This window comes from Oncorhynchus gorbuscha, linkage group LG04 (assembly GCF_021184085.1).
Source record: "Oncorhynchus gorbuscha isolate QuinsamMale2020 ecotype Even-year linkage group LG04, OgorEven_v1.0, whole genome shotgun sequence".
Taxonomy (NCBI): domain Eukaryota; kingdom Metazoa; phylum Chordata; class Actinopteri; order Salmoniformes; family Salmonidae; genus Oncorhynchus; species Oncorhynchus gorbuscha.
Window position 1 is genome coordinate 10,005,265 of NC_060176.1, and position 25,927 is coordinate 10,031,191.

The 25,927-nt window shown below is 42.0% G+C and overlaps 1 protein-coding gene across 2 annotated transcripts in view; it reads left to right on the forward strand.

Moving 5' to 3' along the window:
- The window catches only part of LOC124033622 (cGMP-inhibited 3',5'-cyclic phosphodiesterase B-like), a 102,812-nt gene that overhangs the window by 57,237 nt on the left and 19,648 nt on the right, over window positions 1–25,927 (forward strand). For both annotated transcript variants that reach the window (XM_046345730.1, XM_046345728.1), the window contains exons 2-4: window positions 22,011–22,061; window positions 24,839–25,087; window positions 25,410–25,558. In XM_046345730.1, the coding sequence (XP_046201686.1) occupies window positions 22,011–22,061; window positions 24,839–25,087; window positions 25,410–25,558 (449 nt within the window). The remainder of the gene's footprint in view (window positions 1–22,010; window positions 22,062–24,838; window positions 25,088–25,409; window positions 25,559–25,927) is intronic.

The following is a 25,927-nucleotide window of genomic DNA, read 5'->3' on the forward strand; positions in this document are numbered from 1 at the left end:
ACCAAAAGTGTCGACCATCTCATTCCAAGATCATTGGCATTAATATGGAGTTGGTCCCCACTTTGCTGCTATAACAGCCTCCACTCTTCTGGGAAGGCTTTCCACATGATGTTGGAACATTGCTGCGGGGACTTGCTTCCATTCAGCCATAAGACCATTAGTGAAGTTGGGCACTGATGTTGGGCGATTAGGCCTGGCTTGCAGTCGGCTTTCCAATTCATCCCAAAGGTGTTCGATGCGGTTGAGGTCAGGGCTCTGTGCAGGCCAGTCAATTTCTTCCACATCGATCTCGACAAAACATTTTTGTTTCGACGTCGCTTTGTGCACGCGGGCATTATCATGCTGAAACAGGAAAGGGCTTTCCGCAAACTGTTGCCACAAAGTTGCAAGCACAGAATTGTCTAGAATGTATGTAGGCTGTAGGTGTAAATGTCCCTTCACTGGAACTAAGGGGCCTAGCCCAAACCATGAAAAACAACGTGCTGACGTTGCTTCCAGAGGCAGTTTGGAACTCGGTAGTGTTGCAACAGAAGACAGATGATTTTAACGTGCTACGCGCTTCAGCACTGGGCGGTCTCGTTCTGTGAGCTTGTGTGGCCTACCACTTCCCGGCTGTTTCCACTTCCCAATAACAGCAGTTACAGTTGAGCGGGGCAGCTCTAACATGGCAGAAATTTGACGAACTGACTTGTTGGAAAGGTGGCATCCTATGACTGTGCCATGTTGAAAGTCACTGACCCGTTCAGTACGGCCATTCTACTGCCAATTTTTGTCTATGGCAGTGGTTCCCAAACTTTTTATAGTCCCATACCCCTTCAAACATTCTACCTCAGCTGCGTACCCCCCTCTAGCACTAGGGTCCGTGCACTTTCAAATGTTGTTTTTTGCCATCATTGTAAGCGTGCCACACACACTATACGATACATTTATTAATCATAAGAATGAATGTTAGTTTTTGTCACAACCCGGCTCGTGGGAAGTGACTTAGAGCTCTTATAGGACCAGGGCACAAATAATAATCAATCATTGTTCTCTTTATTTAGCCATCTTACATACACTGCTCAAAAAAATAAAGGGAACACTAAAATAACACATCCTAGATCTGAATGAATGAAATATTCTTATGAATTACTTTTTTACATAGTTGAATGTGCTGACAACAAAATCACACAAAAATTATCAATGGAAATTAAATTTATCAACCCATGGAGGTCTGGATTTGGAGTCACACTCAAAATTAAAGTGGAAAACCACACTACAGGCTGATCCAACTTTGATGTAATGTCCTTAAAACAAGTCAAAATGAGGCTCAATAGTGTGTGTGGCCTCCACGTGTCTGTATGACCTCCCTACAATGCCTGGGCATGCTTCTGATGAGGTGGCGGATGGTCTCCTGAGGGATCTCCTCCCAGACCTGGACTAAAGCAACCGCCAACTCCTGGACAGTCTGTGGTGCAACGTGGCGTTGGTGGATGGAGCGAGACATGATGTCCCAGATGTGCTCAATTGGATTCAGGTCTGGGGAACGGGCGGGCCAGTCCATAGCATTAATGCCTTCCTCTTGCAGGAACTGCTGACACACTCCAGCCACTTGAGGTCTAGCATTGTCTTGCATTGGAAGGAACCCAGGGCCAACCGCACCAGCATATGGTCTCACAAGGGGTCTGAGGATCTCATCTCGGTACCTAATGGCAGTCAGGCTACCTCTGGCGAGCACATGGAGGGCTGTGCGGCCCCCCAAAGAAATGCCACCCCACACCATGACTGACCCACCGCCAACCCGGTCATTCTGGAGGATGTTGCAGGCAGCAGAACGTTCTCCACGGCGTCTCCAGACTCTGTCACGTCTGTCACGTGCTCAGTGTGAACCTGCTTTATTCTGTGAAGAGCACAGGGCGCCAGTGGCAAATTTGCCAATCTTGGTGTTCTCTGGCAAATGAAAAATGTCCTGCGCTGTAAGCACAACCCCCACCTGTGGACGTCGGGCCCTCATACCACCCTCATGGAGTCTGTTTCTGACCGTTTGAGCAGACACATGCACATTTGTGGCCTGCTGGAGGTCATTTTGCAGGGCTCTGGCAGTGCTCCTCCTGCTCCTCCTTGCACAAAGGCGGAGGTAGTGGTCCTGCTGCTGGGTTGTTGGCCTCCTCCACGTCTCCTGATGTACTGGCCTGTCTCCTGGTAGCGCCTCCATGTTCTGGACACTACGCTGACAGACACAGCAAACCTTCTTGCCACAGCTCGCATTGATGTTCCATCCTGGATGAGCTACACTACCTGAGCCACTTATGTGGGTTGTAGACTCCATCTCATGCTACCACTAGAGTGAAAGCACCGCCAGCATTCCAAAGTGACCAAAACATCAGCCAGTTGCCTATAATTTCCACCTGTTGTCTATTCCATTTGCACAACAACATGTGAAATGTATTGTCAATCAGTGTTGCTTCCTAAGTGGACAGTTTAATTTCACAGTAGTGTGATTGACTTGGAGTTACATTGTGTTGTTTAAGTGTTCCCTTTATTTTTTTGAGCAGTGTATAAAACTGTATTTGTTCATCAAAAAATGGTGAATAACTCAACACGGGTTAATTAGAAGGGTGTCCTTGAAAGGATGCACATAACTCTGCAATGATGGGTTCTATTGGAGAGAGTCTCATTCTTATGTCATTTTCCACACACAGTCTGTGCCTGTATTTAGTTTTCATGCTAGTGAGGGCCGAGAATCCACTCTCACATAGGTACGTGTTTGCAAAGAGCATCAGTGTCTTAACAGTGCGATTTGCCAAGACAAGAAACTCTGAGCACCGCCCTATCCAGAAATCTGGCAGTGGCTTCTGATTAAATTCAATTTTCACAGAACCGCTTGTTGCAATTTCAACTCTTTCAACTCAGGCTCTCTTGTTCAGATATCGATAAGTGGACTGGAGGCAGGGCATGATAGGGATAGCGACTCCTGTTGTTTGTGTCATCCGTTTCGGGAAGGTTACCTGCGTGATAGCGCACCCAATTCACGTAGGTGCTTCGCTATATCACATTTGACATTGTTCATAAGCTTGAGATAATTTGCCCATACAATGATGGAAAGACCTGTGTGTTGTCCTTGTTAACCTTTCTAGGGCAAGGGTTCCGCTGGCGCCATCGACAACATTCCACTGAAAAGGCAGCGCGCGGAATTCAAAACCATTTTTTTGAAATATGTAACTTTCACACATTAACAAGTCCAATACAGCAAATGAAAGATAAAGATCTTGTTAATCTACCCATCGTGTCCGATTCCAAAAATGCTTTACAGCTAAAGCACAACATTTGATTATGTTAGGTCAGAGTCAAGTCACAAAAACACACAGCCATTTTCCAGCCAAAGATAGGAGTCACAAAAAGCAGAAATATAGATACAATGAATCACTAACCTTTGATGATCTTCATCAGATGACACTCATAGGACATCATGTTACACAATACATGTATGTTTTGTTCGATAATGTGCATATTTATATTGAAAAATCTCAGTTTACATTGGCGCCTTACGTGCAGTAATGTTTTGATTCCTAAACATCCGGTGATTTTGCAGAAATACTCATAATAAACATTGATAAAAGATGCAAGAGTTATTCTCCGAATTAAAGATAGACTTAACCTCTATTCAACCGCTGTGTTAGATTTCAATTATTTTTTTTTACAGACAAAGCATAATCTGAGAACGGCGCTCAGAACCCAAAACAGCCAGAGGAATATCCGCCATTTTGGCGTCTACAGAAGCTAGAAAAAACACTATAAATATTCACTTTGATGATCTTCATCAGAAGGCACTCCCAGGAATCCCAGTTCGACAATAAATGACTGATTTGTTCCATAAAGCCCATCATGTAGCCACTTGTTGTTAGCGTGTTCATCCCAGTAATCCATCTTCATGAGGCGCGAGCACTTCCTCCCGACAAAAACTTGAAAAGTTCCGTTACAGTCCGTAGAAACAAGTCAAATGATGTATGCAATCAATCTTTAGGATTTTTTTAACATAAGTCATCAGAGAATTTCATTGTCTGAAGAAAAGCATTGGAACGAGAGCAAACTCTGTCGGGAGCGAGCGTCATGAGACCTAGGCTCTCTGCCAGATCACTCACTCAAAGAGCTATTATGAGCCCCTCCTTTATAGTAGAATCCTCAAACCAGTTTCTAAAGAATGTGACATCTAGTGGAAGCCCTAGAAAGTGCATCCTCATTCATATCTGTTAGAGGAATTAAATTCCTATACAGTGGGGGGGGAGTATTTCGTCAGCCATCAATTGTGCAAGTTCTCCCACTTAAAAAGATGAGAGAGGCCTGTAATTTTCATCATAGGTACACTTCAACTATGACAGACAAAATGAGGGGGAAAAAATCCAGAAAATCACAGTTGGGGAACTCTGGTCTATGGTGTGGCAAGCCGTCTGTCTGCAGACTGTAGCAGAGAAGTTAGATGTCAGTTTTGGTTGTGTGGATGTGGCTGACTGGTGGTGAGATTGACGGTTAAAGCCAGGCAGCCATCAGTTATCAAAGGATATGGCTGGTGTTGCAGCAGGACCAGGGTGTGTTATAGGGTGTTGTTTTGGTGTGCTTCCCTGGCTTGCTGGCTGGTCCTGGTTGGTGGGTGTCGTGGGGCGGGTTGGGTGGGCCCGGTTGAGGGCTGTAGCGTGTCAGTGTGGAGTTATTCGGCTCCCTGTCATAACCCAGGGCTAGGGGCAGGCAGGTGAGAAACGCACATGCTGACACTTTCCCCTCTCCCAGCCACTCACAACAGACAGCTCCCACCTCACAAATACCTCACCTCACACCAAGACCAAGAACCAAAACACCTAACAAATTCTGTCTCCTCAATCAATGAACTATTTGAGATGTTTTATTACACTGAACAAAAATATAATATAAACGCAACATGCAAATTGTTGATCCTTTGTTTATATATATAATATATATATATAATATATATGCCATTTAGCAGACGCTTTTATCCAAAGCGACTTACAGTCATGTGTGCATACATTCTACGTATGGGTGGTCCCGGGGATCGAAACCACTACCCTGGCGTTACAAGCGCCATGCTCTACCAACTGAGCTACAGTTTCATGAGCTGAAGTAAAAGATCCCAGAAATGTTTCATACGCAAAGTTTGTGCACAAATTTGTTTACATGCCCGTTAGTGAGTAATTATCCTTTGCCAAGATAATCCATCCACCTGACAAGTGTGGCATATCAAGAAGCTGATTAAACAGCATGATCATTACAGAGGTGCACCTTGTGCCGGGGACAATAAAAGGTCACTCAAAAATGTGCAGTTTTGTCACACAACACAATGCCACCGATGTCTCAAGTATTGAGGGAGCGTTCAATTGGCATGCTGACTGCAGGAATGTCCACCAGAGCTGTTGCAAGAGAATTTAATGTTAATTTATATACCATAAGCCGCCTCCAACATCGTTTTAGAGAATTTGGCAGTAAGTCCAACCTCCTCATCCCGCTTATTCACCTACGGGATCATCTGAGATCAGCCACTCGGACTCGGTTTGCACAACCGAAGAACTTCTGCACAAACTGTCAGAAACTGTCTCAGGGAAGCTCATCTGCATGCTCATCATCCTCACTATAGGTCTGGACTAGAGGTCGACCGATACGATATCGATTATTGGAGGACCAAAAAAAGCCGATACCGATTAATCGGATCATTTTAAAAAAATATTTTAAAAATTTCTAATCATGACAATTACAACAATACTGAATGAACACTTATTTTAACTTAATATAATACATGAATGCATTTAACCTCAAGTAAATAATGAAACATGTTCCATTTGGTTTAAATAATGCAAAAACAAAGTGTTGGAGAAGAAAGTAAAAGTGCAATATGTGCCATGTTAAAAAGCTAACGTTTAAGTTTCTTTCTCAGAACATGAGAACATATGAAAGGTGGTGGTTCCTTTTTATTTATTTATTTATTTATTTTATTTAACCTTTATTTAACCAGGTAGGCAAGTTGAGAACAAGTTCTCATTTACAATTGCGACCTGGCCAAGATAACGCAAAGCAGTTCGCAGATACAACGACACAGAGTTACACATGGAGTAAAACAAACATACAGTCAATAATACAGTATAAACAAGTCTATATACAATGTGAGCAAATGAGGTGAGAAGGGAGGTAAAGGCAAAAAAAGCCATGGTGGCAAAGTAAATACAATATAGCAAGTAAAACACTGGAACACTGGTAGTTTTGCAATGGAAGAATGTGCAAAGTAGAAATAAAAATAATGGGGTACAAAGGAGCAAAATAAATAAATAAATTAAATACAGTTGGGAAAGAGGTAGTTGTTTGGGCTAAATTAGGTGGGCTATGTACAGGTGCAGTAATCTGTGAGCTGCTCTGACAGTTGGTGCTTAAAGCTAGTGAGGGAGATAAGTGTTTCCAGTTTCAGAGATTTTTGGAGTTCGTTCCAGTCACTGGCAGCAGAGAACTGGAAGGAGAGGCGGCCAAAGAAATAATTGGTTTTGGGGGTGACTAGAGAGATACACCTGCTGGAGCGTGTGCTACAGGTGGGAGATGCTATGGTGACCAGCGAGCTGAGATAAGGGGGCACTTTACCTAGCAGGGTCTTGTAGATGACATGGAGCCTGTGGGTTTGGCGACGAGTATGAAGCGAGGGCCAGCCAACGAGAGCGTACAGGTCGCAATGGTGGGTAGTATATGGGGCTTTGGTGACAAAACGGATTGCACTGTGATAGACTGCATCTAATTTGTTGAGTAGGGTATTGGAGGCTATTTTGTAAATGACATCGCCAAAGTCGAGGATTGGTAGGATGGTCAGTTTTACAAGGGTATGTTTGGCAGCATGAGTGAAGGATGCTTTGTTGCGAAATAGGAAGCCAATTCTAGATTTAATTTTGGATTGGAGATGTTTGATATGGGTCTGGAAGGAGGGTTTACAGTCTAACCAGACACCTAAGTATTTGTAGTTGTCCACGTATTCTAAGTCAGAGCCACCCAGAGTAGTGATGTTGGACAGGCGGGTAGGTGTAGGTAGCGATCGGTTGAAGAGCATGCATTTAGTTTTACTTGTATTTAAGAGCAATTGGAGGCCACGGAAGGAGAGTTGTATGGCATTGAAGCTTGCCTGGAGGGTTGTTAACACAGTGTCCAAAGAAGGGCCAGAAGTATACAGAATGGTGTCGTCTGCGTAGAGGTGGATCAGAGACTCACCAGCAGCAAGAGCGACCTCATTGATGTATACAGAGAAGAGAGTCGGTCCAAGAATTGAACCCTGTGGCACCCCCATAGTGACTGCCAGAGGTCCGGACAGCAGACCCTCCGATTTGATACACTGAACTCTATCAGAGAAGTAGTTGGTGAACCAGGCGAGGCAATCATTTGAGAAACCAAGGCTGTCGAGTCTGCCGATGAGGATGTGGTGATTGACAGAGTCGAAAGCCTTGGCCAGATCAATGAATACGGCTGCACAGTAATGTTTCTTATCGATGGTGGTTAAGATATCAATTAGGACCTTGAGCGTGGCTGAGGTGCACCCATGATCAGCTCTGAAACCAGATTGCATAGCAGAGAAGGTATGGTGAGATTCGAAATGGTTTGGTAATCTGTTTGTTGACTTGCCTTTCGAAGACCTTAGAAAGGCATGGTAGGATAGATATAGGTCTGTAGCAGTTTGGGTCAAGAGTGTCCCCCCCTTTGAAGAGGGGGATGACCGCAGCTGCTTTCCAATCTTTGGGAATCTCAGACGACACGAAAGAGAGGTTGAACAGGCTAGTAATAGGGGTGGCAACAATTTTGGCAGATAATTTTAGAAAGAAAGGGTCCAGATTGTCTAGCCCGGCTGATTTGTAGGGGTCCAGATTTTGCAGGTCTATCAGAACATCAGCTGAACGGATTTGGGAGAAGGAGAAATGGGGAAGGCTTGGGCGAGTTGCTGTTGGGGGTGCAGTGCTGTTGACCGGGATATGAGTAGCCAGGTGGAAAGCATGGCCAGCCGTAGAAAAATGCTTATTGAAATTCTCAATTATGGTGGATTTGTCAGTGGTGACAGTGTTTCCTATCTTCAGTGCAATGGGCAGCTGGGAGGAGGTGTTCTTATTCTCCATGTACTTTACAGTGTCCCAGAACTTCTTTGAGTTAGTGTTGAAGGAAACACATTTCTGCTTGAAAAAGGAAGCCTTGGCTTTTCTAACTGCCTGTGTATAATGGTTTCTAGCTTCCCTGAACAGCTGCATATCACGGGGGCTGTTCGATGCTAATGCAGAATGCCATAGGATGTTTTTGTGTTGGTTAAGGGCAGTCAGGTCTGGGGAGAACCAAGGGCTATATCTGTTCCTGGTTCTAAATTTCTTGAATGGGCCATGTTTATTTAAGATGGTTAGGAAGGCATTTAAAAAAATATCCAGGCATCCTCTACTGACGGGATGAGATCAATATCCTTCCAGGATACCCCAGCCAGGTCGATTAGAAAGGCCTGCTCGCTGAAGTGTTTCAAGCAGCGTTTTACAGTGATGAGTGGAGGTCGTTTGACCGCTGACCCATTACGGATGCAGGCAATGAGGTAGTGATCGCTGAGATCTTGGTTGAAGACAGCAGAGGTCTATTTAGAGGGGACGTTGGTTAGGATGATATCTATGAGGGTGCCCGTGTTTAAGGCTTTGGGGAGGTACCTGGTAGATTCATTGATAATTTGTATGAGATTGAGGGCATCAAGTTTAGATTGTTGGATGGCTGGGGTGTTAAGCATGTTCCAGTTTAGGTCACCTAGCAGCACGAGCTCTGAAGATAGATGGGATGCAATCAGTTCACATATGGTGTCCAGAGCACAGCTGGGGGCAGAGGGTGGTCTATAGCAGGCGGCAACGGTGAGAGACTTGTTTTTAGAGAGGTCGATTTTTAAAAGTAGAAGTTCAAATTGTTTGGGTACAGACCTGGATAGTAGTACAGAACTCTGCAGGCTATCTTTGCAGTAGATTGCAACACCGCCCCCTTTGGCAGTTCTATCTTGTCTGAAAATGTTGTAGTTTGGAATTAAAATGTCAGAATTTTTGGTGGTCTTCCTAAGCCAGGATTCAGACACAGCTAGAACATCCGGGTTGGCAGAGTGTGCTAAAGCAGTGAATAGAACAAACTTAGGGAGGAGGCTTCTAATGTTAACATGCATGAAACCAAGGCTATTACGGTTACAGAAGTCGTCAAAAGAGAGCGCCTGGGGAATAGGAGTGGAGCTAGGCACTGCAGGGCCTGGATTCACCTCTACATCGCCAGAGGAACATAGGAGGAGTAGAATAAGGGTGCGGCTAAAAGCAATAAGAATTGGTTGTGTAGAACTTTCTTTAACAGAGAGTAAAAGAAGGTTTCTGGGGGCGATAAAATAGCATCGAGACATAATGTACAGACAAAGGTATGGTAGGATGTGAATACAGTGGAGGTAAACCAAGGTAATGTGTGAGGAAGAGAGAGATATTGTCTCTAGAAACATCATTAAAACCAGGAGATGTCATTGCATGTGTAGGTGGTGGAACTAATAGGTTGGATAAGGTATAGTGAGCAGGACTAGAGGCTCTACAGTGAAATAAGCCAATAAACACTAACCAGAACAGCAATGGACAAGACATATTGACATTAAGGAGAGGCATGCTTAGTCGAGTGATCATAAGGGTCCAGTGAGTGGAGAGGTTGGTTGGGGGTCACGGCGATTTAGACAGGCCATCGGTAGCAAGCTAGCTCTATGGAGCTCTGTTATTAGCCACCTCTTGCGTTCCGTCAGTAGATTAGTGGCGTTCCATGTGGTAGAGGGGATTAATCCAAATCACACAACAACAACAAAAATAAAAACAATATATATAGTTATAGAGGCCCAAGAAGAAAACATAATAGTAATAATAAAAATAAATAAATTGTCAAATTGTCTATTCAGATAGCAGCCAATAAGACAGCTAACGGTTAGCAGGCCGCATATGGGCGTTCAGGTAACGTCGCGACGGAGGAGCCAGCTGGATAACTCCTTCGGGTAGATAACGTCGGCAGTCCAGTTGTGAAGGCCCGGTGGGGCTCCGCGTTGGCAGTAAAACGGGTCCGGATAGGTGACTGCAGCCCAGGAGTGATTGATGGAACTCAGGAGTGAATGACGGAGCTGGCTAGCTCCGGAATAATTGATGTTTGCTCCGGAATCGACGAAAGCCGATAGTCACACGGATAGCAGCTAGCTAGCTAGCTGTGAGATCCAGGTATGAATGTCCAGAGAGCAGTTGAAATCCAGGGACATGGAGAGAAAAATTGGTCCGGTATGTTCCGTTCCGAGCCGCGCTGCGCTGCGCCGTACAAAACTGGCGATAGATTTTCGAGCTAAAGGATAGCTGATGACCACAAACCGTGGTTAGCTGAATACTAACAATTTGCCAGTAAAGAAGCTAACTTGCTTCTGAACTAGCTTCTAATTAGCTTCTGGGCTAGCTTCTGGCTAGTTTCTGGCTAGCTTCTTGGAGTTTCTGGCTAGCTTCTTGGAGGTAAATAATACTTTTTTTATAAATATAAATTGGTGAGGCGGGTTGCAGGAGAGTGTTTTGAAGATGAGTTGATGGAAAATAAAAATAAAATGTACGTGAAAAAAAGTTGTAAATATATATATATATATATATATATATATACGGGACACGACAAGACGAGGACAAAAGACGTCTGAACTGCTATGCCATCTTGGATTCATGAGACTTCAATATTCCAAGGTAAGGGGTTTTAGGTTGTCGTTAATATATTATTTATAGGACTATTTCTCTCTATACCATTTGTATTTCATATACCTTTGACTATTGGATGATCTTATAGGCACTTTAGTATTGCCAGTGTAACAATATAGCTTCCGTCCCTCTCGTCGCCCCTACCTGGGCTCGAACCAGGAACACATCGACAACAGCCACCCTCGAAGCATTGTTACCCATCGCTTCACAAAATCCGCGGCCCTTGCCGGGCAAGGGGAACAACTACTCCAAGTCTCAATGCGCACGTTTGAAACGCTATTAGCGCGCACCCTTCTAACTAGCTAGCCATTCACATCGGTTACACCAGCCTAATCTCGGGAGTTGATAGGCTTGAAGTCATAAACAGCTTAATGCTTGAAGCATAGCAAAGAGCTGCTGGCAAAATGCACGAAAGTGCTGTTTGAATGAATGCTTACGAGCATGCTGCTGCCTACCACCGCTCAGTCAGACTGGTCTATCAAATATCAAATCATAGACTTAATTATAACATAATAACACACAGAAATATGAGTCTTTGGTCATTAATATGGTCAAATCCGGAAACTATAATTTCGAAAACAAAACATTTATTATTTAAGTGAAATACGGAACCGTTCCGTATTGTAACTAACTGGTGCATCCCTAAGTATAAATATTGCTGTTACATTGTACAAACTTCAATGTTATGTCATAATTACGTAAAATTCTGGCAAATTAGTTCACAACTAGCCAGGCGGCCCAAACTGTTTCATATACCCTGACTCTGCGCACAATAAACGCAAGAGAAGTGACACAATTTCGCCTGGTTAATATTGCCTGCTAACCTGGATTTCTTTTAGCTAAATATGCAGGTTTAAAAATATATACTTCTGTGTATTGATTTTAAGAAAGACATTGGTGTTTATGGTTAGGTACAGTCATGCAACGATTGTGCTTTTTTCGCAAATGCGCTTTTGTTAAATCATCCCCCGTTTGGTGAAGTTGGCTGTCTTTATTAGGAAGAAATTGTCTTCACACAGTTCGCAACGAGCCAGGCGGCCCAAACTGCTGCATATACCCTGACTCTGTTGCAAGAGAAGTGACACAATTTACCTAGTTAAAATAAATTAATGTTAGCAGGCAATATTAACTAAATATGCAGGTTGAAAAATATTTACGTGTGTATTGATTTTAAGAAAGGCATTGATGTTTATGGTTAGGAACACTTGGAGCAACGACAGTCCTTTTTCGCAAATGCGCACCGTATCGATAATATGAAACGCAGGACACGCTAGATAAACTAGTAATATCATCAACCATGTGTAGTTATAACTAGTGATTATGATTGATTGATTGATTGTTTTTTATAAGATAAGTTTAATGCTAGCTTGCAATTTACCTTGGCTTCTAACTGCATTTGCGTAACAGGCAGGCTCCTCTTGGAGTGCAATGAGAGGCAGGTGGTTAGAGCATTGGTCTAGTTAACTGTAATGTTGCAAGATTGAATCCCCGAGCTGACAAGGTAAAAATCTGTTGTTCTGCCCCTGAACAAGGTAGTTAACCCACCGTTCCTAGGCCGTCATTGAAAATAAGAATATGTTCTTAACTGACTCGCCTAGTTAAATAAAGGTGTAAAAAAATAATAATAATCGGTGTCCAAAAATACAGATTTCCGATTTGTTATGAAAACTTGAAATCAGCCCTAATTAATTGGCCATTCAGATTAATCGGTCGACCTCTAGTCTGGACCTGACTGCAATTTGGCGTCGTAACCGACTTCAGTGGGCAAATGCTAACCTTCGATGGCCACTGGCACACTGAAGAAGTGTGCTCTTCACGGCTGAAACCTGGTTTCAACTGTACCGGGAAGATGGCAGACAGCATGTATGGTGTCATGTGGGTGATCAGTTTGCTGATGTCAACGTTGTGAACAGAGTGCCTCATGGTGGGGTTATGCTATGGGCAGGCATTAATATGGACAATGAACACAATTACATTTTATCGATGGCAATTTGAATGCACACAGATACCATGACGAGATCCTGAGGCCCATTGTCCTGCCATTCATCTGCCGTCATCACCTCATGTTTCAGCATGATTATGCACGGCCCCATGTCGCAAGGATCTGTACACAATTCCTCGAAGCTGAAAATGTCACAGTTCTTCCATGGCCTGCATACTCACCAGACATGTCACCCATTGAGCCTGTTTGGGATGCTCTGGATTGACGTGTAATGTCTTTAAGTAATGATGGACTGTCGTTTCTCTTTCCTTATTTGAGCTGTTCTTGCCATAATATGGACTTGGTCTTTTACCAAATAGGGCTATCATCTGTATACTCCACCCCACCCACCTTGTCACAACGCAACTGATTGGCTCAAATGCATTAAGAAGGAAAGAAATTCCACAAATTTACTTTTAAGAAGGCAGACTTGTTCATTGAAATGCATTCCAGGTGACTACCTCATGAAGCTGGTTGAGCGAATGCCAAGAGTGTGCAAAGCTGTCATCAAGGCAAAGGGTGGCGACTTTGAAGAATCTCAAATATAAAATATATTTTGATTTGTTTAATACTTTTTGGGTTACTACATGATTGTGTTATTTCTGTGTTATTTCATAGTTTAGATGTCTTCACTATTATTCTACAATGTAGAAAATAGTTCAAAATAAAGAAAAACCTTGAATGAGTAGGTGTTCTAAAACTTTTTACCAGTAGTGTGTATTAGGCCCGATATTGTGAATATATTAGGCTCTATATTCTGACTATTGTGCCTATATCAGGCTCTATATTGTAACTATATTGTGACTATTGTGACTTTATCAGGCCTCAATTGTGACCATCTCATACAGATAAGAATGTCCCAGTATGTTTACCTCCATTTGAATTTATAAGTAGAGTTGTGTTAAAATAGGAGAGGATGTAGCATAGCTATATTTACAATCCTCCATATTTGCATTGGTACTGTTGTACACATTATTGTACCATGTTACACTATGCTCTCTTTTGACCTAAAAACTGGTGAATCTGTAATTAGGCAGGTGTGTGTGTGTGTGCGCATAATGTTGTTGTTATACACACAGGGGCTAGCCTGTGTATTGTGGCCATTGAACTCTGCTGTTGACCCACATTCCCCTGTCTCTGAAACTGTTACATTCACTGTCAAATCATGTGTGAACAGAGCTGTTGAGGTGACATGTTGAGGTGAAGATGAACATGGAGTGTACAGAGAGATACGGACAGAACGTGTGTGTGTATGTGTGTGTGTGCGTGCGTGCTCACAGAGGTGTGAACAAAGCATCACAGGGACACACGTGTCTGAGGAACACACTCCCTAGCTCCAGTCTGACAGCCAGGCCAGCAGCACGTCTCGACTGCGTCATCCACTACACTCCATGGTAGCCTCTCATTCTTCTCCCTCTCTCCTCACTCTCCCCCTCCCTCCGACCCATCTCTCTCTCTCCTCCACCCCGCTCTCTCTGTAAACAAGCAGACGTCTGACAGATCTTTCCTCCGGCCCTCTCCCGCCATCCCGTCACCATGGCGTTTGGAGCATTGTTTGCTGGGCTCTGTTGAGTTGCCATGGCAGTGCTTATTTGCTGTACTAAATGTTTGGCTGCGTTGTACAGATTCTGATGACAAACACGGAGCATCCCGGTCTGATCAATGAAACTGCCTCTGATTGGAGAGGAAGGAACGAGGCATCTCATAGAAGCGCAGCACAGATACATTTGTCAACCTATTTAATGGCCTCGTGTTATTTGTGTCTGGTGTCTTTTGATGCAGATAAAAATATGTTTTGGGATGACATTCCCCTGACATAAATGCTTTGGTTTCTGTGTTCATTCAGAGGATCGCTGGTTGCAATTCTTGGTCTCTGATACTCAATTATTATTTAGAACAACACTGGTATCACTCACACTCCCAGGGTGCATCACTCCTCACTACACCTGCTCTCACACTCTGTAGAAGTATACTACTGAACACACAACCTAGACTAAGAGTCTTGGGCAATCACAAAGATATCCTTATTTACTCTATTAGTTAACGCTAAGAAGCAAATGAGGATTACATGTTGGGCTAATGTGATTCATGTCAACGTTTACAATTATGTGAAACAAAGAGACCTGGATAATAAATGCTTTCTTACATTGCAGAAAGGAGGTTGTTTTCATATCCCTGCACTATGTTCCAGTGCATTGGGAACCAGTGAACTAACACTTAAGCTAATGTTCTCCAATGTTCTCTCAGACAGTTGAGCTTAGTGCATAGTGGTCTACTTCAATCTTACATAATGACTGCTTGGGATTGGGATTTGTGTCTATTTAGATGTGAATTGCTGTGTTTTTTTGTGTTTAAGTCTGAGAGGTGGTCTGTGACGAAAGACTAGAGAGAGCAGAGGCCTTGAAGTGTGTCCATCCATCCACATGCCTCTAGCACACACCCTTGTGGCCAGTAGAAAGACTACATGCTCTCTGAGTCTTGAGGGAATGAGTGTTTGCTCTCTGGGTTTAACCTGGCGACTAACCTGTGTTCCTTTCTCCCTGAGAGGACATGTATAGTGATCACCCAGTATGATGGCAAACTGCTCCCAAGACACATTTACTTCAGGACAGACTGTTCTGCTCTGTCTAGACTATAGATCATCCACAGATACTGTTGGGTGTTTGTTGCTATTATTTTATTCTTCTCAGAAGTGGTAGTTTGACAATTTAAACAAATGTATATGCAATATCCTATTTAAAATGTTTTATTTGAGTGAAAATACTGTCCAAGATGCTAGTGAATTAAATAATATCAACAAATGTAAAAAATGGTATCGTTAGCGTTCGTTTCTAGAGGTTGTACTGTAGATCTATCTAAACCAATTCACATATATTCAACATCTACTGTAGATCTAAGTGTTGCAGTGTGTAGTAGGTAAACCTACGACCCAGTATGTGGCAACGAAAGTTTAACACTCGTGGCATAGTAGCAGTTTGTCTGTGTGAGACTGTGAGCTCCTGTTTGGTGACTTTTCTCTGACAGATCATGTAGAAATGCTGGTCATTGACGTAATGGGGGCGAGATAAGATCTGAGAGAAACATTGTTGACGTTTCATTGTGGTCAGCTGGTTGCGGTGGTTTGCTTTTTGTGTTTTTCCTTTCTACAAATGGCATAAGTTAGACACAATAGCTCTCTCTGTGTGTGTCGGCCTAAATAACACTCTACAGCAGTTGAAAGTCCACCGTTTGGTAATTCATCTATGTAAGCTGTTTGACCTGATTCTATCATACCCTCATGTGTTTACTTTAGGTTAACTACTAGAGGTGAATAAAGTATCAACACTATCTTGTTGACCTTTTTAATATGCTACAACAGTTACACTATGTCTAATGTTGTATAATACACTTTCTCATTGACCAATTTAATACGCTACAGCAGTTACACTATGTCTAATACTGTAAAATAAACTGTTTCTCATTGACCTCTTTAATATGCTACAACAGTTACACTATGTCTAATACTGTAAAATAAACTGTTTCTCATTGACCTCTTTAATATGCTACAACAGTTACACTATGTCTAATACTGTAAAATAAACTGTTTCTCATAGACCTCTTTAATATGCTACAACAGTTACTCTATGTCTAATGTTATAAAATAGACTGTTTCTCATTGACCTCTTTAATATGCTACAACAGTTACACTATGTCTAATGTTGTAAAATAGATTTTCTCATTGACCTATTTAATATGCTACAACAGTTATACTATGTCTGTTGTAAAATAGACTGTTTCTCATTGACCTCTTTAATATGCTACAACAGTTGAACTATGTCTGTTGTAAAATAGACTGTTTCTCATTGACCTCCTTAATATGCTACAACAGTTACACTATGTCAAATGCTGTAAAATAGACTTTCTCATTGACCTTTTTATTTTATTTTTTTATTTCACCTTTATTTAACCAGGTAGGCTAGTTGAGAACAGGTTCTCATTTGCAACTGCGACCTGGCCAAGATAAAGCATAGCAGTGTGAACAGACAACACAGAGTTACACATGGAGTAAACAATTAACAAGTCAATAACACAGAGAAAAAAGGGGAGTCTATATACAATGTGTGCAAAAGGCATGAGGAGGTAGGCGAATAATTACAATATTGCAGATTAACACTGGAGTGATAAATGATCAGATGATCATGTACAGGTAGAGATATTGGTGTGCAAAAGAGCAGAAAAATAAATAAATAAAAACTGTGGGGATGAGGTAGGTGAAAATGGGTGTGCTATTTACCAATAGATTATGTACAGCTGCAGCGATCGGTTAGCTGCTCAGCTAGCTGATGTTTGAAGTTGGTGAGGGAGATAAAAGTCTCCAACTTCAGCGATTTTTGCAATTCGTTCCAGTCACAGGCAGCAGAGTACTGGAACGAAAGGCGGCCGAATGAGGTGTTGGCTTTAGGGATGATCAATGAGATACACCTGCTGGAGCGCGTGCTACGGATGGGTATTGCCATCATGACCAGTGAGCTGAGATAAGGCGGAGCTTTGCCTAGCATGGCCTTGTAGATGACCTGAAGCCAGTGGGTCTGGCGACGAATATGTAGCGAGGGCCAGCCGACTAGAGCATACAAGTCGCAGTGGTGGGTGGTATAAGGTGCTTTAGTGACAAAACGGATGGCACTGTGATAAACTGCATCCAGTTTGCTGAGTAGAGTGTTGGAAGCAATTTTGTAGATGACGTCGCCGAAGTCGAGGATCGGTAGGATAGTCAGTTTTACTAGGGTAAGCTTGGCAGCGTGAGTGAAGGAGGCTTTGTTGCGGAATAGAAAGCCGATTCTTGATTTGATTTTCGATTGGAGATGTTTGATATGGGTCTGGAAGGAGAGTTCGCAGTCTAGCCAGACACCTAGGTACTTATAGGTGTCCACATATTCAAGGTCGGAATCATCCAGTGTGGTGATGCTAGTCGGGCATGCGGGTGCAGGCAGCGATCGGTTGAAAAGCATGCATTTGGTTTTACTAGCGTTTAAGAGCAGTTGGAGGCCACGGAAGGAGTGTTGTATGGCATTGAAGCTCGATTGGAGGTTAGATAGCACAGTGTCCAATGACGGGCCGAAAGTGTATACAATGGTGTCGTCTGCGTAGAGGTGGATCAGGGAATCGCCCGCAGCAAGAGCAACATCATTGATATATACAGAGAAAAGAGTCGGCCCGAGAATTGAACCCTGTGGCACCCCCATAGAGACTGCCAGAGGACCGGACAACATGCCCTCCGATTTGACACACTGAACTCTGTCTGCAAAGTAATTGGTGAACCAGGCAAGGCAGTCATCCGAAAAACCGAGGCTATTGAGTCTGCCGATAAGAATATTGTGATTGACAGAGTCAAAAGCCTTGGCAAGGTCGATGAAGACGGCTGCACAGTACTGTCTTTTATCGATGGCGGTTATGATGTCGTTTAGTACCTTGAGTGTGGCTGAGGTGCACCCGTGACCGGCTCGGAAACCAGATTGCACAGCAGAGAAGGTACGGTGGGATTCGAGATGGTCAGTGACCTGTTTGTTGACTTGGCTTTCGAAGACCTTAGATAGGCAGGGCAGGATGGGTATAGGTCTGTAACAGTTTGGGTCCAGGGTGTCTCCCCCTTTGAAGAGGGGGATGACTGCGGCAGCTTTCCAATCCTTGGGGATCTCAGACGATATGAAAGAGAGGTTGAACAGGCTGGTAATAGGGGTTGCGACAATGACGGCGGATAGTTTCAGAAATAGAGGGTCCAGATTGTCAAGCCCAGCTGATTTATACGGGTCCAGGTTTTGCAGCTCTTTCAGAACATCTGCTATCTGGATTTGGGTAAAGCAGAACCTGGAGAGGCTTGGGCGAGGAGCTGCGGGGGGGCCGGAGCTGTTGGCCGAGGTAGGAGTAGCCAGGCGGAAGGCATGGCCAGCCGTTGAGAAATGCTTGTTGAAGTTTTCGATAATCATGGATTTGTCGGTGGTGACCGTGTTCCCTAGCCTCAGTGCAGTGGGCAGCTCGGAGGAGGTGCTCTTGTTCTCCATGGACTTCACAGTGTCCCAGAACTTTTTGGAGTTGGAGCTACAGGATGCAAACTTCTGCCTGAAGAAGCTGGCCTTAGCTTTCCTGACTGACTGTGTGTATTGGTTCCTGACTTCCCTGAACAGTTGCATATCACGGGGACTGTTCGATGCTATTGCAGTCTGCCACAGGATGTTTTTGTGCTGGTCGAGGGCAGTCAGGTCTGGAGTGAACCAAGGGCTGTATCTGTTCTTGGTTCTGCATTTTTTGAACGGAGCATTGTTATCTAAAATGGTGAGGAAGTTACTCTTAAAGAATGACCAGGCATCCTCAACTGACGGGATGAGGTCAATAGACTGTTTCCCATTGACCTATTTAATATGCTACAACAGTTACACTATGTCTAATGTTGTAAAATAGACTGTTTCTCATTGACCTCTTTAATATGCTACAACAGTTACACTATGTCTAATGTTGTAAAATAAACTTTCTCATTAACCTATTTAATATGCTACAACAGTTACACTATGTCTAATGTTGTAAAATAGACTGTTTCTCATTGACCTATTTAATATGCTTCAACAGTTACACTATGTCTAATGTTGTAAAATAGACTGTTTCTCATTGACCTATTTAATATGCTTCAACAGTTACACTATGTCTAATGTTGTAAAATAGACTGTTTCTCATTGACCTCTTTAATATGCTACAACAGTTACACTATGTCTAATTTTGTAAAATAGACTGTTTCTCATTGACCTCTTTAATATGCTTCAACAGTTACACTATGTCTAATGTTGTAAAATAAACTTTCTCATTAACCTATTTAATATGCTACACCAGTTACACTATGTCTAATGTTGTAAAATAGACTGTTTCTCAGACTGTTTCTCATTGACCTCTTTAATATGCTTCAACAGTTACACTATGTCTAATGTTGTAAAATAGACTGTTTCTCATTGACCTCTTTAATATGCTTCAACAGTTACACTATGTCTAATGTTGTAAAATAAACTTTCTCATTAACCTATTTAATATGCTACAACAGTTACACTATGTCTAATGTTGTAAAATAGACTGTTTCTCATTGACCTCTTTAATATGCTTCAACAGTTACACTATGTCTAATGTTGTAAAATAGACTGTTTCTCATTGACCTCTTTAATATGCTACAACAGTTACACTATGTCTAATGTTGTAAAATAGACTGTTTCTCATTGACCTCTTTAATATGCTACAACAGTTACACTATGTCTAATGTTGTAAAATAGACTGTTTCTCATTGACCTATTTCATATGCTACAATAGTTACACTATGTCTAATGTTGTAAAATAGACTGTTTCTCATTGACCTATTTCATATGCTACAACAGTTACACTATGTCTAATGTTGTAAAATAAACTTTCTCATTAACCTATTTAATATGCTACAACAGTTACACTATGTCTAATGTTGTAAAATAGACTGTTTCTCATTGACCTCTTTAATATGCTACAACAGTTACACTATGTCTAATGTTGTAAAATAAACTTTCTCATTAACCTATTTAATATGCTACAACAGTTACACTATGTCTAATGTTGTAAAATAGACTGTTTCTCATTGACCTATTTAATATGCTTCAACAGTTACACTATGTCTAATGTTGTAAAATAGACTGTTTCTCATTGACCTATTTAATATGCTTCAACAGTTACACTATGTCTAATGTTGTAAAATAGACTGTTTCTCATTGACCTCTTTAATATGCTACAACAGTTACACTATGTCTAATTTTGTAAAATAGACTGTTTCTCATTGACCTCTTTAATATGCTTCAACAGTTACACTATGTCTAATGTTGTAAAATAGACTGTTTCTCATTGACCTCTTTAATATGCTACAACAGTTACACTATGTCTAATGTTGTAAAATAAACTGTTTCCCATTGACCTATTTAATATGCTACAACAGTTACACTATGTCTAATGTTGTAAAATAGACTGTTTCCCATTGACCTATTTAATATGCTACAACAGTTACACTATGTCTAATGTTGTAAAATAAACTTTCTCATTAACCTATTTAATATGCTACAACAGTTACACTATGTCTAATGTTGTAAAATAGACTCTTTCTCTTTGACCTCTTTAATATGCTTCAACAGTTACACTATGTCTAATGTTGTAAAATAGACTGTTTCTCATTGACCTCTTTAATATGCTACAACAGTTACACTATGTCTAATGTTGTAAAATAGACTGTTTCTCATTGACCTCTTTAATATGCTACAACAGTTACACTATGTCTAATGTTGTAAAATAGACTGTTTCTCATTGACCTCTTTAATATGCTACAGCAGTTACACTATGTCTAATGTTGTAAAATAGACTGTTTCTCATTGACCTCTTTAATATGCTTCAACAGTTACACTATGTCTAATGTTGTAAAATAGACTGTTTCTCATTGACCTCTTTAATATGCTACAACAGTTACACTATGTCTAATGTTGTAAAATAGACTGTTTCTCATTGACCTCTTTAATATGCTTCAACAGTTACACTATGTCTAATGTTGTAAAATAGACTGTTTCTCATTGACCTCTTTAATATGCTACAACAGTTACACTATGTCTAATGTTGTAAAATAGACTGTTTCTCATTGACCTCTTTAATATGCTACAATAGTTACACTATGTCTAATGTTGTAAAATAGACTGTTTCTCATTGACCTCTTTAATATGCTACAGCAGTTACACTATGTCTAATGTTGTAAAATAGACTGTTTCTCATTGACCTCTTTAATATGCTACAACAGTTACACTATGTCTAATGTTGTAAAATAGACTGTTTCTCATTGACCTCTTTAATATGCTACAGCAGTTACACTATGTCTAATGTTGTAACATAGACTGTTTCCCATTGACCTCTTTAATATGCTACAACAGTTACACTATGTCTAATGTTGTAAAATAGACTGTTTCTCATTGACTTATTTAATATGTTACAACAGTTACACTATGTCTGTATATAGCCTCACTACTGTATATAGCCCTGCTGTTGTTTCACTATATTTTTACAGTTGTTTTTATTTAGTTTCTTACCTATTGTTCACCTAAGTAAGCTTTTCACTGTAAGGTCTACACCTGTTCTGACAAATACACTTTGATTTGATTAATGAATACCTGCATGAGTGTGTATATATATATATATATATATAATCTGTAACACACAAGGCCTCGCAAGGCCTCCTGACTGATGTGTGTGTTTCTCCCGTTCAGATGATCCTATGGGACTGGGACCTGAAGCAGTGGTACAAGCCCCAGTATCAGGTTAGTGTTCTCTCTCTCTCTTTCGCTCTACTTTCTCTCGCTACCCCCCCTCTCTCTCATTCTCTCTCTCTTTCTCTCTCTCTCTTTCTCTCTCTCTGAATATTCTCATCTGGATACTGGTACAGTATATCATGTACTCATCTGGGTACTGGCTACAGTATATCATATACTCATCTGGATACTGGCTACAGTATATCATATACTCATCTGGATACTGGCTACAGTATATCATATACTCATCTGGATACTGGCTACAGTATATCATATACTCATCTGGATACTGGCTACAGTATATCATATACGCATCTGGATACTGGCCACAGTATATCATATACTCATCTGGATACTGGCTACAGTATATCATATACTCATCTGGATACTGGCTACAGTATATCATATACTCATCTGGATACTGGCTACAGTATATCATATACTCATCTGGATACTGGTACAGTATATCATATACTCATCTGGATACTGGCTACAGTATATCATATACTCATCTGGATACTGGTACAGTATATCATATACTCATCTGGATACTGGTACAGTATATCATATACTCATCTGGATACTGGTACAGTATATCATATACTCATCTGGATACTGGCTACAGTATATCATATACTCATCTGGATACTGGTACAGTATATCATATACTCATCTGGATACTGGTACAGTATATCATATACTCATCTGGATACTGGCTACAGTATATCATATACTCATCTGGATACTGGCTACAGTATATCATATACTCATCTGGATACTGGTACAGTATATCATATACTCATCTGGATACTGGTACAGTATATCATATACTCATCTCTATACTGGCTACAGCATATCACTGTTAGAGCACATGTCTATCATTCACATTAGGGTTGGGGATCATTTCCTATTTTACTTTCAATCCATCCATGAAATGAATTGTAATAACATGAATACAACTATAGATCATCAACCCTCATAGTGTAACAAGTGAATTAGATTTCCCAGAGAGGGCATTGAATTGACAAAATAAAAGTAAAAGTGGATACTGAATAAAAATGGTATTTAGTGTAGCTCACTGCAATTTAGTCATATTTCAAATAATTGAGGCTGGAATTAATAAGTAGAGGGGGAATTTTTTTTTAACTAACTCCAACCTTTTAGGAAATCAGATGTATCTCAATCCATTTTGGAGAGCCTCCATATAATCTTTCTAATCTAGTATACTGGCCTTGTGTTCCAATTTATTGTCAAATCGCTGACACACGTTTTATGCTAGGTCTACTTCATGCATCGTAAAATGGAAGCATCAGTGTTTTTTGTAAGCTTGTGTGTGCGTGTGTGTGTAGATGTTTGGGCTGTGTGTGTAGGCCTGCCTATGTGTGTGTGTATTTTGTGCCTTGTATGTGTTGTCATCCTGTTGGGGTCCACAGTGTTTTGCAGACACGCTGTACAGGTAGATCAACAGGAAGCTGTGCTCCTCTGACTGACGTCTGCCCCACTCATCACTCACCACTCATTGTGGCCACAGAGCCGGGCCTTCAAAGGGCAGCCTAGTTCTCCAGACCCTCTAGTATTTTATATGGTGTCTATCAGCACAGCAACAGTCAGTAGTATGGACAGGGTGAAGAGAGGTAGGGGTGCAGGCAGGATCTCTGTCAGTGTCATGACATACACACAGCCACCTAGCTGTCGTCACTGGGCGCTGCACTTTTACTCCACACACAGGCACCATGCCCAGCCAGCACCATGCCCTGCCGCACCATGCCCAGCCAGCACCATGCCCTGCCAGCCCCATGCCCAGCCAGCATCATGCCCTGCCAGCACCATGCCCTGCCAGCACCATGCCCATCCAGCACCACTCCCCTTTATTACTGACATCACTGGTCTAAACAGCCTTTCAATTACCCAGCATCAATGCCATGAGCTCAGCAGCGAGCCTGTCTGCCCTTCACACTACCCTCTACTGCTGTAAGAGGAGGAGTGACAAGTACAGTCCCATCACAATGATGCCAGCAGTGTCCTGTTACAGCTATCTGACAGTCTATCTGCGTATGTGTGATACCTGTAGATGTCCTGGGCCCAGATTCACTAAACACTTTTTACGCAAAAACTTAAGAAGCTTCTTTAGAAGAAGAAAAATAAGTTCATTAGTGTAGATCCTCAAAAATGTCTTAAGAATTAATCATTTTTCTCATTAACTTCTCAGATGTCTTCTTACGAACTTCTTAACTATCTTGATATGTTTGTCGTTAGGCAACCCAGCCAGCTAGCTGTCTATCTAGCAATGGCAATCATGTTAGCATATTTCTAATTGGGATTTACTGGTCTAAAATGTTCTTGGCCTAAAAACAATTAACACTGAAACTTTCAGATAATTTTTGTTCATATTCTTTCTTTAAGACAATGGTTTAGCTATCTGGGAATTCCAAGAAGAAATTAAATTACTTTATTTTCAAGCATCTCATTTCTACTTAATTTTTTGCTTAAGGAGAAACATAAGAAGTAACATAAAAACAAGAACCTTTTGGAGGAATAGCACCTTCGCTTAACTTTCTTCATAAGTCCATAGTTAAGGAAAAAATGGCAATTAAGAAGGAATTTCTTCTTCAGAAGCTTTTCTGTTTGGTCATTGAAATCCTTTCTGGGTTCATTAGAAACAGTGTAAAGGAATGAGGAAAGGACACCAGTCTCTCTTCTCTAGTACAGTATCTACTGTATGTTTGTGCTCTGCTGAATGAGGCATCTCTCTGACATGTGTCCCCTTGTCTCCTCCATGTCCCCAGGGAGCGGTAAGTGGTAACGGAGTGGACCTGTCGGTCATCAACGAGGCCAGGAACATGGTGTCTGACCTGCTGATGGACTCGTCCCTGTCGCCACACACCGTCTCGTCCCTGCGCAGCGTCAGCAGCCTCATGGGGACCTTCTCTGGCTCCTGTCGGCCCAGGGTCAACCCCTTCACTCCCTTCCCAGGTTTCTACCCCTGTACCGAGGTGGAGGACCCTGCAGAGAGGGGCGACAGGAAGCCCCTGAAGGTGGGCCCTCCAGCAACCTTCTGAATGTGATACTAACAGGTCATAACTAACACACAGAAAGAAGCCTGCTGAGACTAGCAGGCCAACACATTATCCACTAACACATTATCCACTTATACATGGTATCTTATCCTCATAATGAATGTTCCTCTTCTATGTGTTCACCAGTGTTACGTAGATTTAGTTTTGTCGTTTTTAGTTGTACACCTGCTCTACTCTATGTAACCTGGTGGTGAGCTGAATATAGATCTGCCTTTGACTGTGTTATAGCATCATTGACCATAATGTAATAATGTCTCCCTCCTCCCCTCCACACACCTAGGGTCTTAGCAGCAGGAACAGCCTACCAACCCCCCAACTCCGCCGCGGGTCCACCTCCTCCCCTCTCCCCCCTCTGGAGTCGGCCGCCTCCCGCTGGGAACGCAACAACGGCAAGAGACCGGGACCCCACCCTGACCTCAATATGACCAGGTACGACCACACACACCTTGACCTCAATATGACCAGGTACGACCACACACACACACACCCTGATTAAAATATGACCAGATACGACCACACATACCTTGACCTCAATATGACCAGGTACGACCACACACATACACCCTGATCGAAATATGACCAGGTACGACCACACATACCTTGACCTCAATATGACCAGGTACGACCACACACATACACCCTGATCGAAATATGACCAGGTACGACCACACATACCTTGACCTCAATATGACCAGGTATGACCACACACACACACACACACCCTGACCTTAATATGACCAGGTACGACCACACACAGGTGGGACTTCAGAGTTCAGACACTAGGTTAAAGGTTAAAGA